Raw genomic sequence first — 16,755 nt, 5'->3', positions numbered from 1 at the left:
AGCAGAATTTCTGAAATCCTGCGTGCTGACTGCTCTTCTGGAAACTCGGGAGCAGCAGCTGAGCAGGGCTTTGGGATCTGCTCGGCTGGGAGATGATTTGCAGGGCTGTGAGTTGGTGGAGAGAGAAGAGGATCTGAGGAGCCTCAGCTCCCATCCCTGCAGCAAATCCCTGATCTGTGCTCGGTGCTGGTTCAGCTGCTGGAGGCTCTTCTGCCTTTGCTTGTGCAGGGTATTCTGGAGGCAAAGCTGTGGGAAGATGCTGGGAATGGGTTGGAGAGGCTTTGGAGGAGACTCTTGGAAGAACATCAGGCAGGAGTTGGAGCCTTTCAGCTCTTTGCTGCCTCACACTCCAGTTCCATGTGAGGGACAAAGAATCAGCTCAGAGGCACCACGTGTCCTCTTCCAAGCCCTGTCCTCCAGGCTTCCCACCAAGACTCTGAAATTGGTGCTCCTGGATGAACTTCACTGATGGAGCCCAACCAGACAGGATCAGGGTGCTGCCTTTGGGGTCTCTGCAATGGATGGCTTTGCTGCTTTGTGAGGTTTCAGTTCAGCCCCAATCTGCTGTGATGGGCAGCAGTGGTGTACCCATGTTCTTGTTGGTGAATGTGCTTTGAGAAAAGAGACCAGAGAAAGCCTTTAACCCTCTGAAAGAGCCTCCTGAGGGCTGGCTGGGTTCCATCTCCTCCATGTGTGTGGTGGCCACACGCAGCTGTCTGTGAGCCACCACCTTGGGTCTCTGCCAGGCACTGCCCATCCCTGATGGAGCCATGGGCATGCCAAGGGATGGGTGATGTGTCCTCCTGGCCATAGCCGTGCCAAGGGATGGGTGGTGTATCCCCCTGGGCATGGGCATGCCAGGGATGGGTGATGTGGGTGATGTGTCCTCCTGTCCATGGGCATGCCAGGGATGGGTGATGTGTCCTCCTGTCCATGGGCATGCCAGGGATGGGTGATGTGTCCTCCTGTCCATGGGCATGCCAGGGATGGGTGATGTATCCTCCTGACCACAGGCATGCCAGGGATGGGCAGTATGGGTGATGTGTCCAAGTGCCATGGCCATGCCAAGGGGTGGGTGATGTATCCTCCTGGCCACGGCACTTGGCAGCTGGACAGGCGACTGACTCATCAGCCTCGGCGGTTTCCCATTTAATCCCGGGGCTGTTGGGATGATTTAAGTGCCAGCAGCCCGGAGAGGAGGTTGTGCTTGTGCTTCCAGCACGGCTGTGGAGCCATCGCCTTGCTGCCTCCCATCCCTACTTTTGGCGGCGGGGGGAGCCTGGGGGTGGATCTGGGCTTGGCTCTCGCTTATCTTGCGAGCAGTTTGGTTTCCTCCCGGCGCTCGGGCTCTTCCATTGGCTCCTCTTGCTCTCCGTCGCTCCGCCGCTCGCAGCCGATGTCCTGAGCCCGGCGCCGCTGTGCGGGGCGCTCCGGGGGACCCTGCCGGGCCCGGTGCCGAGCGGCGGAGCCCCGAGCCACCCATGCCCCCGGGGGGAGCGCTCTGCCGGGGGGGCGCCGCCTGCCCCGCAATGTAACCGGGGGTGCGGGGGGGCGCGGAGGAGGCGCCGGGGCGGGCGGGGGCGGGCAGGGCAGGGCAGGGCCCCCGCGCCCCCCCATTGTCGCTGTCCCCTCTGTGTGTCTCTCCCGCAGGCTCTCGTCGCCCGGCGGCTGCGGCGGCGGGGACGGCGGCGGGAGCCGCAAGAGCGGGGTCATCCTGGACATCGCCTCCCTGAAGATGACGGAGCTGGAGTCCGAGGTGCTGCCGCTGCCGCCCCGGTACCGCTTCCGCGATCTGCTGCTGGGGGACCAGTCCTTCCAGAGCGACGACAGGTTCGGGGCACAGCGCGGGGACAGCGAGCGGCCGGCGGGGACACACGGACCTGGGGCTCTGCCTGGGCTGGGGGGACACACCGGGGACAGCCGCGGGACACCGGAGGGGACACGGAGGGGACACGGGCGCGGAGCTGTCCGCGGTGCTGCTCCCGCCCGGTGCGGAGCTCTCCGCGGTGCTGAGGGCAGCAGAGGCCGGGGATGGCCGGCTCTGCTCGGAGCTGCGGGCGCTGGGATGTGCTGGAGGATCCGGCGGTGTGTGACACCGCCAGGTGTGCGGGTGGAGGCCGCGGGGGCCTCGGGAACATCGGGGTGCCCCGGGGCTGGATGTGCTGGGAGCGCTGTGGGTGCACCGGGGGTGCTGTGGATGCCCTGGGAGCGTTGGAGGTGCCCTGTAAGTTGTTGTGGATGCGCTGGGCCAGCAGAGCTCTGTGGGCACCTGGCTCCATCCTGGAGTCCCACCAGGGGCTGGCAAGCAGGAGAAGGGACCAATGTCTGGGGGAGGTGTGGGATAGTGGAGCTCCCTGTGGATTTGTGTGGAATTTGGGCTGACAGGCAGGGACGGCTCCTCCAGGCTGCCCTCGGAGGCTGTCTTGGCAGCAGGGTGAAGAGCTGCTGCGGTTGTGGTGCTGCTCTCCGTTCCTTACCACAGGAATGGCTTTATTTTTGTGCTGAGCTCCTGCCTGGCTGGGATTGATCCCCAGCTTGAGTGAGCAGCAGAGGGAATGCCGTGAGTGGCACGAGGATTCCATGGGCAGAGCAGTTCAATCGAGAGGAACAGGCACCTTCCCTTCAACTCTGCTCATATCATAAATGCCAGTGCTAATGGGGAGTCAGAGTTTTATCTTTCCCCACCAATTAATTGCATGATGCAAACAAAGAGAGGTGTAATTCTTGTTGGAGAAAACCTTTCAATTACTGGTTAGTCCTTGACTAGCTGCTGTGTGCCTGGTACACCTGCATCAAGGTTTTTTGTGCTTTTCTCTTAAGAGATAATTTCTTTTTTTTATGTGTACAAGTATCGTAAAAAAAAAAAAAGAGTGCATTTGGCTTTGAGACTGTGAATGTGGGTTTTACAAATGTTCTCTATAAGTGTTCCTAACTTTTATCGCTGCATAAAATTGGTCTGGCTCGAAAAGGAATCTGTGATCCTGGAGGTTTTAAAGCCCAGATTTCCTTAACAGACACTTAAACATTAATAGAGTTTTATGACACCAAGTGAGAAGTTAACAGGAAATTCCTGCTGCAGAAAATGTCTGGCTTTCAGAATGGCTGTGATATGGCTCATTTGGTCAAGTTTGAAGATTTAATAGTTTTCATATTTAAGTATTTGGAAGCATCTGAAGTATGAAGATGGCAATAGCAGATTGTGTTCTTTATGTATTTCTCTGGTTACACCCCTTAACCTTCATTTTCCTCTAAATTTGAGTCTTTCTGATTCAGCATCTCTCTTTAATTTTAATGTGGAGATGCTCTGGGTTGCTTTGTTAATTCATTAGCCCCATTTCTCAAGAATTCATTAGCATTGTTTCTCAAGATATCTCAGTTTCACCAGCTCTGTGCTGTTTCCTTGAGTTATTTGATTTCCCCTTCATCTGGAAAACACTGATAATTTCATTGTGTGGGGGCATGCAGATCTCTGAGCCCACATTTGCTGTTCACTGGAGTCCACTTGGCTTCCCTGGGAGCTGAGATGAGCTGTGGGCTTTGGGAAATGTTGCTGTCAGGCCTAAATTCCAGTCCGAGTCATTAATAACAGTGGGACCTTATGGCTGAACCGAGCTCGCTGGAGTAATTATGACTAGTTCATTAGCCTGCTCCAAACCCACTGAATCAGGAGCTGATTTAGGAAGAAAAAAACGAGAAGCAGAGAGACTTTTAGGCTTTGTGGATGATAAGCAGCTCAGAGCTGTGCTTTGAAGGATTTTGTTGCAGCCCTGGCAGGGATGTGCTGAGGAAAATCCCCCCACAAACTCTGCAGGGGTAAAACAGAGCTCGTTGGGCTTGGAGATGTAACACTGGAGGAAAGCACCCATAATGCTGAATATCTCATTTATTTGTCAAAGGAATGCTTAAAATCAATGTCTGAAATATCTGATTGTGAATGTTACCCTGGGATGAGTGTGCTGCTGGAAGTGAGGAGGTTTCTGGGGTCAGCAAAGGCTGAAAGGATGGGAGGCCAAAGGGGAGCCAGGGTTTTGCTGCTTCTGGAGAGTTAAAACTGCTCCTGCAGGAGATGAATTAGTGCATCCTCATCACAGGGGATGCTGAAGAGACACCAACCCTGGAATGAGGTAATGCTGGAGCTTGAGGAGATGAGAGCTCGTTGGAACAAGGAGATAATTAGAGAGCTGTGGTGCAGCAGGGGGAGAGAGTGGGTCCAGATAACCTCTGAAACAGAAGGAACTAATCAGTGAGTGTGATGTGGAATGGGTAAATTAGGCTGCTCCTAATTTACCTTTGTTTTTGGGATGTGAAAGACGAACGCAGTCGATCTGAGCAGGGCTTGCTCTTTGGCAGGTGGACTGATTGACAGGAGAATGAAATAACACTCTGAACATCCTGTGGTGGTGCAATAAATTGGCCAGGAAGCAAATAGGAAACGGCTGGCTGGGAAGGGAATGTGGGAGGAAAATGGATTTGTGAGACAGAGAGAGAAAAGCCTAATGACAAGCAAATCTAGAGTTGTCAAGTCCAAGTGCTCCTTCCAGGATCACCTCACTGTCTTCAGAGCTCACTGCCACGAAGGGTGGAAGGCTTTGGGCTCGGCTGTGTTCGAATTCTGGCCTTGACATTTCTGCTGGGCAGGAGGAGCAGGGTTAGGTGTCATTCAGCATTCAGCTCTGAATTCCCAGAGGCTACAAACAGCTCCCAGGGCAGGAATCTGACTGCTGGGGCCTGGAGGTGATTTCTGCCTTGGGCAGGGAAGGTTCTCTTTGGAGCCTTGCAGTTGCCTCTGTTGTCTGGCATTAGTCCTGCCCAGCTCACAAATTCCCTTCCTGTTTGGAAGGTGCTGTCAATGCCAGCACTGGGAGAAAAATGGATTTGTTCTGCTGGCTTCTGGCAGTGCTGCCTTTCTTATCTCACTGATGTTTTGTGGCCACGAAAGCACACGGAGCCTCTGCAAAGGCAGAGTTTGAGATGCTGAGCCTGTGACAAAGAGAAGGTGAGGAACTGGGGGCACAAAGGCCTGGCTGCCTTTTCACCTTCCTGGAGTGGGAATCCTCTGGGCATGGGAATCCTGTGCACCAGGGAGATGTGAGAGCAAGGCCAGGGATGCTGGGGAAGGGAGCAGGAGCTCAGCACAGCATCTCCAGGGCCAAGGAGGTGTGAGAATAGGACCAGGGATGCTGGGGAATGGAGCAGAAGCTCAGCACAACATCCCAGAGCCAGGCCAGGGATGCTGGGGAAGGGAGCAGGAGCTCAGCACAACATCCCAGAGCCAGGCCAGGGATGCTGGGGAAAGGAGCAGGAGCTCAGCACAACATCCCAGAGCCTGGGAGGTGTGAGAATAGGACCAGGGATGCTGGGGAAGGGAGCAGAAGCTCAGCACAGCATCCCAGAGCCAGCCCAGGGATGCTGGGGAGGGGATCAGGAGTTGAGCAGAGCATCCCCAGAGCCTGGGAGGTGTGAGAGCCAGGCCAGGGATGCTGGGGAATGCAGCAGGAACCCAACCCAGCATCCCCAGGGCCAAGGAGGTGTAAGAACAGGACCAGGGATGCTGGGGAATGCAGCAGGAACCCAACCCAGCATCCCCAAGGCTGGGGCTGCCCAGGCTCCTGTTCTGAAGGGATGCTGCAAGTGCTGATTAAAGGCAGCTGAGAAAGCACATCTGCTGGGCGGGTAAATATTGTTTCACACCCCAAGCTGTGGCAGCCCTTTGATGTTCGCTGTCCTGGCTGTGGCAGTTTTTGATCCTCCTGCATTTCTCTTTTCTTGGACAGTGCTGACAGCTGGGTTGGGGCATGTATAAAAAAAGCCCGTAAGTAAAATTAAACTGTATCTCAGAAAAGTGTTCATTAGGAGCTTATTTGTTGCCTAATTTGAATAGTCTGAACACTTTCCAGAAAATCATCGTCAGAAGCCACAGTCCTATTTACAGGAGCGAGAAGTAATGGATGTCACTTTGATTAAGTGCATTTTTCTGAGGCTAATTATCAGCAAAAAAATCATTTTGATGGATGAGAATGTTTGGAAAAGCTGCTTGTGCAGAAGAATTCAGCAACTTCTCTATAAAATTTTAACATCTCCTATTTCAAATCAAAGATATTTTGGATGTTGCATAACCAAGAAAAGAGGATTTTGACAATTCTTTTAAGTTTCTGCTTTCAGTTTTTTTTAAGAGTCTTACAACTTCTTTGTCTGTGATCCAGCATCTGGTCTTTGTCTCTAATTTGTCACTAAGTGGTGGCTCTGACTCTTATCAGGTCAGATGATGCTTGGCATGAGCAAAGTGAAGTGCTGCAGTATCAGCCTTGGAGGATCTCATCCCTGCAGTTTTCATGCTAACATGCCCCAAGTGAGTTCCTCATCAAAATTCATCATTACATTAATGGAGCTGGGGAGTTTTGTGCTCCCCAGGCAGGTTCTGTGGCTGAGTCCTCTCTTCATTGCTATTTGATTTAATGGGCAATTTTCCCCTTTTTATTTGGAAGATGCAGATGCCAATTTGAAAATTCCAATTTGTACCCAGAAATTAGAGACATTTATTTCTCTGCTGGTGAGGTAATGGCCAATATTTTAAATCAGCGCACAGTCTGCTCAGGCTGTAGCCTCTGTGCCAGGGAAGGTTGGTACCTGGCATTAGGAAATTCAGCTCTGGTGCCTGTGTGCCCCAAAATTCCCCTGGGGGAGGCTCTTCATCCCCAGCATTTCCCTTGTTTGTAAAGCAGGCTGGATATCATTGCTAATATCCCTTCCCTCAAAAATGGTGTTTAGAGCTATTCCCACATCCCTGGGTGCAGAATCTCTCAAGGGACAGCTCAGTGATGATGAGGTGCTGGGATCCCAGCTGTGAGTCCAGCAGAATTAAATTGCTTCTCCACTGCTCCTTCCACCTGGCAAAGCAAAACCAAACCAATTATTAATGAGATTAGGCTGTTTAATTAATTAAATAATTAGATTAGGCTGTTTCCTTGAGTCAAGGCTTTGTAAGGGAAGTTTCTGTGTGACAGCACAAGCAGGAATTTGCCCCTGCCAGCCCTGCATGGTGTGGGCACCTCCTCACCTTTAACAAGGGCAAAACCAACAGATGCTGCCAGTGGATCCCTGAGCCCAGCCCCAGGTGGGACACACCAGGATGAGGAGCACTGGAAGCCTGAGGCAGATTTATAAAATTGATTTGGGTTTTTTATAAAATTGATTTGGGTTTTTATAAAACTGATTTGGGTTTTCTCGTGTTTGCACAAGATTTTTTTTAATGATAGCATTTTTAATTGAGGTTTGTTTTTCCAGTTGTTCTGAAAGGCTGCAGGGATGATTCCCAATGCTGTGTCTTAATTGCTGTGCTGCTTGGAGTTTTTTAATTGATGTTTCCTTGCAGCTATTGGTGTGCTCTTTTCTCTTCATCTTGAGGCAGGTACCCGTGGACATTGGCAGGAGTATTAGGAAAATTATGAAAGTAATAGAGCAAAGAAGAAACACAGTTCTCTTGTAATTGTAACTATTATTTTATTTTAAAAAATGGCCATTGCTTTTTTCCAGGGATATTGTTTTCACTGTCAGCAGTGGGCCCTTGCTTGCAATAAAAGCAAGTGCACGTAGCAGGCTGGTGGAATGAGCAGAGGTGTCCCTGGAGTGCTGCTGTGTATGGCTGTGCCCTGAGGAAAAGGAAGAACAACATTGATTTTCAGTTATTTAGTGCAATTTAACACTGTGGGCTCAAATTTCCGTCCCTCCCTGGGGTGGTTTTCTCTTCCCACTTATTTACTTTCCCTTTGGTTTCTTTTCTGTTTGTTGTGGGAATGGGTTTGAAAGAGGAAACAGCATTTCAAGGTACCTGAGTGAAGGGAGGAGCACGGGCAGGGGTTTGGTGAGGTGGGCACATTTCCAGGGCAGCCCCTGGGTTGGTGCTGAGCTCACTCATTTGGGCTAAATGAATTGTTTCACTCCCCTCAAGCAATTGTGCAGACACACAGAAAGTCCTGAAAGAGAGATTTCCTGGCAGGCAGAGTGCAGAGGGTGTGAGAGATGCTGGAGTCCTGGCTCCTGCTGTGGGAAATGGAGCAAAGCTCCTTCCACGGGGTCTTGGTGTGGTTCTGGAGCCTGGTGGGACATCTCTGGGGGCTCCTGGGGTGGCTTTGGGACATCTCCATGCCAGGGGAGCTCCTGTGCCCCCTCAGCCTGCAGGGAAAGTGTGACCGTGCTCACAGGGGTTTTCACTGGGGAAGAGATGAGGATCTGACTCTGTTTCAGAAGGCTTGATTTATTATTTTATGATATGTATCACATTAAAATTATACTAAAATAATAGAAGAAAGGATTTCATCAGAAGGCTAGCAAGGAATAGAAAAAGAAAGAATGATAACAAAGGCTTGTGGCTTGGACAGAGAGTCCAAGCCAGCTGGGCTGTGATTGGCCATTAATTAGAAACAACCACATGAGACCAATCACAGATGCACCTGTTGCATTCCACAGCAGCGGATAATCATTGTTTACATTTTGTTCCTGAGGCCTCTCAGCTTCTTAGGAGGAAAAATCTCAAGGAAAGGATTTTTCATAAAAGATGTCTGCGACAGGAAAGGGCAGGCTGGGTGTGAAACCTGGGCAGGGATCTCCAGCACAGGGATGTGCACACACCAGGCTGCTGTTTGTCAGCACAGCAGGGCCCTGTGCCTGCAGGAATCCCCAGGAGGGCTCTGCAGCTTCAGGTGAGGCTGGGTGGGAGGTCGGGCTGAGCCCAAAGCTGTCACTGCTGCTGTAGTGACAGCACGAGAAACAACTTGGCAGCTGTAGCTGTAATTGCAGAGAATGCATTAAATTTTACTGCTGTGTTTTCCCACCACCTTCTCTCATTGCAGTTGCATCTTTGTTCCCAAGGGAAATAATTTATTGCTGCTCTGAAGGTGTTGCTCACTGCTTTTCCTGTGCACAGGCTGTTCAGTGCCTGGCAGCTCAGGCATTCCCCTCTTGGGGGACACAGAGGTTCCTGTCCCTCTGTCCCAGCCCTGTCCCCAGCCCTGCTCAGGTGTGAGCTGCTCTCCCTCAGACCCCTGTGTGGCTGTGAGATCACCAGCACAGTGAATAACTTGGTTTTCAAGTGCTGCTGTGCGTGTTCCTGTGAGGCATCTCACTCATTTTATTGTGGTCTGTGCAGCAGAGTGGCTTAGACAGGAATCAAAGGCTGGAATTTGAATGCAAACCTCTCTGGTGGCGAGAAGTGCCACCAACAGACAGCAGCAATCCTTTTCTATTGCAGCCCTGCTTACTGAGGGATGAGAGCAGGCTGCCCGTGGAGCCCTGCAGCGAGCACAGCTTTCCCTGCCACGCTGCATTTGCCTCTGCTCCACTGGCACCTCTGTGATCCGGAGCAGAGGTGGAGGTGTTCATGTGCAAATTAAACCCCTCCTCTTGCTCCTGGCTCCAAGCTCAGCGTGGCTCACACAGGCTCTGTGCAAGGCTCTGCCAGCTGCTCTCAGCTTCCCACCAAGGCTTGGCAGTGCAGCCTCCCAGCCCCCAAATCTGGAGATTGCCTCAATTATCAGTCCATTAATTTGCTGCATTGCTGCAATTTTTTTAAAAAAAAAATTATCTTTCAGAGAGTTCAGAGTTTAGATTCTGCTGCTCCATCACGCTTTGTATCAATTAACAGCATTGAATTTCATCGGCTCCGTGACCTCATTTCCTCTCTTTGTGGAGCTTTTTGTTGCCATTTTAGCAAATTTCTGGCTGCTGTTTTCCTGCAGGGAGAGGATCAAAGTGCAGCCTGCTGGAGCAGGCAGGTCCCTGTGGTGCCAGCCTGACTCTGCTCTCTGTTCTGTCCCCACAACCTCATTGATGTTTTGAGATCTCCCCTGCACAGCCAGAGGGCTGGAAGGAGGATTTCAGGGTTGCAAATCCCCTGGCAGGTCCAGCATTTCCCCTTTAATTATTCTAGGTGATAAATAATTGATAATGAAGAAATTTGTGGTGTTAGAGTTGGGATGCGAGGCCTTGGTGAGACAGGAATGCCATGGGTGTCAGCACACTGCCAGCAGATTAGAGGGATGTTTTCCAATGTTCAATGTTTTCCAGTGTTCAACGTTTTCCAAACTTCTCAAACTCAGAAAACTTGTCCTTTAAAGCAAGTAGTGGGTGAAGCAGTGCTTGGAAGCATTTTCAGAGTTATTTTCTGTCCTGAAACTCCCCCGGCCATGTGGTGCAGGGGCAGACGTGCCCTGCCAGGGCCATCCGTGTTCCTGGAGGAACTCCAGGAGCTCAGAGCTGCCTTTGCCTCCTTGGGCTGCACTGGGGCCACAATTGCTTGGTCCTGCTTCTGCCTTGCTCCAGACACACCATCTGCTCCTGTCCCTTCAGGAGACAGCCTGGAGCTGTTTGCTGGCCATAGAAATGGTGATTTGTGAGAGGAAGGTGGGAGCAGATTTTGTGGATGAGCAAGACACCTCGGGTTTGGGACACCCCAGAACCATCTGTGGCCAGTGCCATTGTGCTGGGTGCCAACCCTCAGTGTGGGGATGAAGGTTTCTGCAGCCAGATGTGTTTTCTGCTCTGGTGTTTCCCCTGTGCTTTTCCTGTGATGTTTTCTCCCATGGAACACACGGTGATTTTTGCTGTTTCTCTGCCGTCTCACTGCCGAGGGGCCCTCTGGAGGCCAGTGCTCACATCACTCCCGTCCAGCTCCACAAACCCAGGGAAAATGGCATTTCTTGTTCGCTCCAGGACCTTCTGTCATCATCTGTCTTTGAGCTTTTGGTTGTAGCTTTACATAAAGCTGGCTGCTGTGGGGTGTTTGTCCCCGAGGTGCTGGGTACGCTGTCTGAGGGGTCTAGGGGAGTGAGGAGCGGGTCTGTCCTTGTCTCCTGTCTGTGCAGCCACTCACAGCCACTCTGCCAAGGCTGGAAATTGGGATCCTCCATCCAGGGAGAGTCCTGAGGGATGTGCTGCCATCCTCCTCCCTGCACATCCCAAACTCTTGGAGTTAAACATGGATCTGCAGGTTCCATGGCTCCCTCAGACCTGCTCCTGCTCTGCAGAGGGCTGTGCTGAGTTCCTCTCTCCAGGATGGGCCTTGTCCCTCTCCTGCACTGCTGGGGATGGACACGGCTGCTGTGTGCCCTCAGCCTCTGCTTCAACAGCAGAATTCTCAAAAAAGCTTCACTTTGAGGTGAGCCCAACCCCAAGCCCACCCTCTGTGAGTGACTGACCATGACTGGGATCTGCAGGGGTTTGGGTGTGGATTTCTTTGGGTGGTGATCCCCTACTCTGCACTCTGCTACCTGTGGCTTCCAGGGGAGATTCCCCACTCATTCCCATTCCCATCAGGCAGCTGTTTTCCCATCTCATTCCCATTCCTGTTGGGCTGGTGTTCTGGTGTTTCCCCAGTTCGTTCCCGTTCTTGTTCCCATTCCCAGGGCGTTGGGTTGGTGTTTCCCCAGCTCATTCCCATTCCTGGACTCTTGGGCTGGTTTTTCCCCAGTTCGTTCCAGTTCCTATTCCTGTTCCCGTCAGGCTGGTGTTTCCCCAGCTCATTCCCGTTCCCATTCCTGTCAGGTTGGTGTTTCCCCGGCGCATTCCCATTGCCATTCCCGTTCCCATCGGGCTGGTGTTTCCCCATTCCTGTTTCCATTTCCATTCCCTTTCTTGTTCCCTTCGGGCAGGTGTTTCCCCATTCCTGTTCCCATTTCCATTCCCATTCCTGGACTGTTAGGCTGGTGTTTCCCCATTCCTGTTGCCGTTTCCATTCCTGTTGCCGTTCCCATTCCTGTTCCCATCAGGCTGGTGTTTCCCCATTCCCGTTCCCATTCCCGTCAGGCTGGTGTTTCCCCATTCCTGTTCCCGTTCCCATTCCTGTTGCCGTTCCCATTCCCATTCCCATCAGGCTGGTGTTTCCCCATTCCTGTTCCCGTTCCCATTCCTGTTGCCGTTCCCATTCCCATTCCCATCAGGCTGGTGTTTCCCCATTCCTGTTCCCATTTCCATTCCCATTCCCGTTCCCATCAGGCTGGTGTTTCCCCATTCCCGTTCCCATTCCCATCAGGCTGATGTTTTCCCATTCCCGTTCCCGTCGGGCGGGTGTTTCCCCATTCCCATTCCCGTTGGGTGGGTGTTTCCCCATTCCCATTCCCGTTGGGCGGGTGTTTTCTCATCCCGGAGCGCCGGGGCCGGGCAGGAGCAGCGGGGAAGCTGCGGGAGCCCCGGGGAGGCTGCGGGAAGCTGCGGGAATCTGCGGCTGTGTTTGGATCCGGCGGCTCTGCCGCGCTTCCTGCAGCCCACGCAGCCTCCAGAGCAGCCGAGCGCGGCTCTGCAAATTTAGCATCTCCCTCCAGGCGGGGAGCTCTCCTCTCTGGGCCGTGGGCAGAGCCACTGAGCTGCTGTGCGTGCCTCATTCCCCGTGTGTGACTGTCAGCAAAGTCATCTCTTTCCTGGAGCTTTGCTGCAAAGAGTTTCTGGCTGCAGAAACGGACTTTGCGAAAGCCCCACAAGCTGCTCCCAGCCCTGTGGCTCCAGCACAAGCTGAGGTTCAGGAGCTGCTGGAGCTTGGTGGCTCCGTGCAGGTACGTGTCACCTCCCTGGTGGCTCCATGTGTCACCTCTCTGGTGGCAGCAGCTGCCAGGGAAAAGGTCTCCTCCGTCTAGGAGAGAGCAATGTTTCTGGGGAGCAGGTGGTGAAGATGTTCAGCAAATGTCAGCTTGAGACCTTGCCATCCTGTGGGCAGGAGTGACACTGCTGAGAAATGTGTTATCCTGTCAGAAAGCAGCACAAAAAAAAAAAAAAAAAAAAAGAGAAAAAAATCCCCCAGGGAAATGTTTACGAGCGAGGCAGGGCTTTGCCAAAAGTGGGCGTTTTTCCAGCCCGGAGCCTCGGGAGCGTGAGCTCCTGGAGCAGTGGGAATCCTGCTCCAGCTCACACCACTCTGTGTGCCTGAGCCACTCTGCCCTGGTCTGAACCCCTCAATCACTGCCCTGAGCTGTTTAATCTGACACTGCCCTTTTCACTGATGCACTATATTGGTTTGTAGCTGAGCAAAAAGCAGTTTAAACAGAAAAGGGTGCTGCGTATGGGTGCTGTATGGGTGCTAAATACAGCTTTTCAGAGCTAAACACTGCCCAAAACTCCTTTCAGACAAACTCTGCTGGTGGTGGCATTGCAGAGACCCAGAGAAACTCGTTTGCCCAGTGCCACACTGGTGTGGGAAGTGCGTAATTGCATCTGGGCTGAGAGCTCCATATGGCAGTATTGTTTGAAAATTTTCTCATTTAATGAAATGGGTGGTAATTGGCTCTTAGAAGAGAGTTTAATTGGAATAATTGGCATGGACACTCGTGTTAATTTAGTTTGGTGTTTCTAATGCGCAGTCACGGTGTTTGCTCAAGAACAGAAGTGGGGATTAGGTGCTGCCCATATTTCTCAGCAAGAAGTTGCAGCTGGGCTCTGGGAAGGCATTTACTGGAGGGAGCTGTTCAGTTGCTGTTCTTGAAGTTGGATTTTGGAGATGGATTTGCTTCATTACAGTTTGATGCAATCACACCCACGCTGCTGAGAGTCGAGGCCTGCTCTGACGCTCAGTTCCCACTTCAGATGATTTGGGATTGGACTTTGTGCTCTCCTGGAGCAGCTCCAGCTCCTTGGCACAGGAACACCCCTGTCCTGAGGTGCTCACACACACACACGTGTGCAGGAATGTGCTCACTCATGACCCAGCACACCAGGAAGGGGAAATTCATGTTCCCTACCCAGCCTGTCATCCCTGCCTCTCTCAAGCCTCTCAAGACCCATCAGTTCCAGGTCAGTAAATCAGCACCATGAGGTTTTTCCTGTGTGGAAGAAGGTTTTACAGTCTCTTTCCAGCGTGGAGATGTCTCAAGCTGTCATCTCGTGGCTGCTGTTCAGGGACTGCCATGAGCTGGAGGCTCTGCTGCAGGAGCTGCTGCTCCGTGGGGTCACTCAGAGTGTGAGATGGTGACACAAAAGCCATTACAGCTCCTCAGCCTCTTCCAGAGCTCTAGTTTAACAATTTTTTTTTTTCCTTTTCATCTTCTTCCAAAATGCTTTTAAAGCTCGGTTTTGTCACTTTGTTTGGACTCTTCCCACACAGTAACTGCACTTAGAACTGCCCAGTGCTGATGGGGAGATTTATTGCCAGCATCTATTGTGTGAAAAATGAGAGGAAAAACAATTTTCTGGGCAGCTCTTGTTAGGCCTCTAATGGGAAATATTTCTTTGGTGCTAAGAACTTGTAAATGGTTTTAGTGGTGGATGCTGTGCTCTGTGCCTCAGCAATGTTCTGCCTTCCAGGGTTCAGCAGCACAAATGTCTCTGCTTGCAGGCCTGTGCCAACCTCACTGCGCATGCACGAGGGATGAACTCCTTCCCAAAGGGGAGAATTTAAAAAAAAAACCTCAAAAAACTCTGACAGACAGCAAAGCTTGGACCTCAGAGCCCAGGGAGTGAGTGAGGTGAGTGAGGGTTGGATTCCAGCAGGAGGCAGAGAGGGGATGTTCCTGTCTGCAGCAGGGATTGTGAGGCTGAGAGCAGGGGCTGGGTGAGTCTGTGCCCTTTGCCAGTGCTGTGTCTGGGTGTGCTGCTGGAATTTCTGTTCCCTTTCAAAGGAGGAGGATTTACAGCGAGTGCTGCTGTTCCAGCACAGGTTGGTTCTCCCCTGTGCTCACCTCAGGATCCTCTTTGGGGCCTCATGGCTGCTTTTCCTGAGAAGCTTTGCAGAGCTGGAACAATTACCCAAACTTTTAAGGCCTTTTTTCCCCCTCTGAGCTTTTTATGCTCCATTTCCCACAGGCAGATTTTAGGGAGAGAAAGGAGTACAGCTTGAACATGCTGGTGAAGATATTAATCATGATATAATTCAATTTTAATTCCATTAGACACTTTTAGTGATCAGGGAGTTTCTCACTTGCTTTAATTGACTCTTTTCCAGATGATGAAGCTGCAAGCTCTGGCACTTGTTATAAATGTCTGTTTATTAAACCATCCTTCCTAAACTCCTCTGCCTGCCCAGGATGGATATAAATGGAGAGGATGATGTTTGCAGTTCAGTCTTTAAGGAGACACTGTGTCAAAAATTGCAGCCTTCTCTTTTTCATTTTTGTGTCTTTATGTGAGAGATGAGAACAGGCCAAGGCTTTTTTTTTTTTTTTTGCTGTTCTTTTTACTGTAAATGTTGGAGGCAGCCAAGATCTGTGAAACAGCATTTGCTGTCACGCCAGCCCCTGGAGCGGATGTTCCCTTTCCAACAGAGGATTTGGTCATGGCAGTTGGACCAAAAGCTGATGGGCAGATAAGGACAGTGCTGGTGGATAATTTAAAATTATCCACCACCTTTTGTGGCTTTAGTTCACCTTTGGTTTCTGCCCTGGCTGGGCAGGCAGCTCTGACATGTGTGAGGCAGCTCTGGGGGCAATTCCAGGACTTTTTGTGCAAAACTTCAAAACAAGGACACAGTTTCACACATCCTTGCCTTTTCCTTTTAATGCCTTTTAAAGCTGACCCCTGCTTTTGGCTGGATGAGAAAAGGGAGATGGTTTTTGTCTCCTCCGGGACAGCACCTGTGTGACTTGGGCATGGCACTCACCTGGCTGCAGGTGAGTCTGGCACAACACCTGGCTGCAGGTGACTCCCTGAGCATTTCACCTGGCTGCAGGTGACTTTTGGAGCCCATCCCCTGGCTGCAGGGGCTCCTGGCTCACAGCAGAACCCCCAGCTACAGCAGGATGTTGACGGGTAAGCAAATCTTTCCTCATTGAAGTTAAAATAAGAAACGTTCTTGGAGATCAATGGTCTGGCACAGCCCCCTGTTCTCGTGCTGCCCACACAGCCTGATGAGGCTGTCACAGACTCCATGGAGTTCATGCCTCATTTCTGCAGCACACTGTGAATTCCTCTTTAGGGGGACTTGCCATTTTCTCTGTCTTATATAATGCATCACAAAAAGAATGCTGAGAGAAATGAAAAAATGTCTGGGAAATGGTACCTGGCATCATCCAGCGACCCCAGGGAGGGAGGAAAATGTCATTACCATGAGACATAATTGGCAGTGATGATGGAGAGCCCCAAAGCCAAAATTTCTTCTTTGAATGCCAATCAATTTTTCTTGGATTTTTTTAGAAGCTTCATGGAAGTTTTTAGATGCTAAAATTCTCCATGTTTTTCGGCAGAAACCCTCAGCACCATTTAAAAGGCGCACACTGCTTTGCATCACGTTGCAATTCCAATACTTTGGAAGCATTTGGGTGCTGCCCTGCACCTTCTGAGCTCCTCCTGGAGGGGTTTGGGTGCTGCCCTGCATCTCCCCAGCTCCTCCCTGCCAGGTTTGGGTGCTGCCCTGAATCTCCCCATCTCCTCCTGGCTGGGTTTGGGTGCTGCCCTGCATCTCTCCAGATCCTCTCAGTGAGGTTTGGGTGCTGCTCTGCATCTCCCCATCTCCTCCCTGCCAGGTTTGGATGCTGCTCTGCATCTCCTAGGTTCCTCCCAGCTGGGGTTTTGGTGCTGTCCTGCCACCTCTGTTCCTCCCAGTGAGGTTTGGATGTTGCCCTGCACCTCCCCATCTCCTCCCAGCCAGATTTGGGTGCTGACCTGCATCTCCCCATCTCATCCTGGCTGGGTTTGGGTGCTGCTCTGCATCTCCCCATCTCCTTCCAGCCAGGTTTGGGTGCTGCCCTGCTCCTCCCCATCTCCTTCCAGCCAGGTTTGGGTGCTGCTCTGCTAGCTCTGCTCTTGCCAGCCAGGTTTGGGTGCTGCCCTGCTCCTCCCCAG

At 51.7% G+C, this 16,755-nt stretch overlaps 1 protein-coding gene across 8 annotated transcripts in view; it reads left to right on the top strand.

The window, feature by feature from the left end:
* Positions 1 to 16,755, top strand: part of KCNT1 (potassium sodium-activated channel subfamily T member 1) — a 78,058-nt gene that overhangs the window by 12,039 nt on the left and 49,264 nt on the right. For 6 of the 8 annotated variants that reach the window (XM_074556496.1, XM_074556495.1, XM_074556494.1 and 3 more), the window contains exon 2: positions 1,651 to 1,830. The exons of 1 other annotated variant lie outside the window; for it this stretch is intronic. In XM_074556496.1, the coding sequence (XP_074412597.1) occupies positions 1,651 to 1,830 (180 nt within the window). Of the gene's footprint in view, positions 1 to 1,243; positions 1,532 to 1,650; positions 1,831 to 16,755 lie in introns of those variants that run through there. One more of the 8 variants, XM_074556499.1, reaches the window with a different exon arrangement.

The sequence above is a fragment of the Zonotrichia albicollis genome, chromosome 21 (genome assembly GCF_047830755.1).
Source record: "Zonotrichia albicollis isolate bZonAlb1 chromosome 21, bZonAlb1.hap1, whole genome shotgun sequence".
Lineage (NCBI taxonomy): Eukaryota > Metazoa > Chordata > Aves > Passeriformes > Passerellidae > Zonotrichia > Zonotrichia albicollis.
The sequence above is the reverse complement of the archived record's forward strand: the minus strand, read 5'-3'. Positions and strand labels throughout refer to the sequence as shown.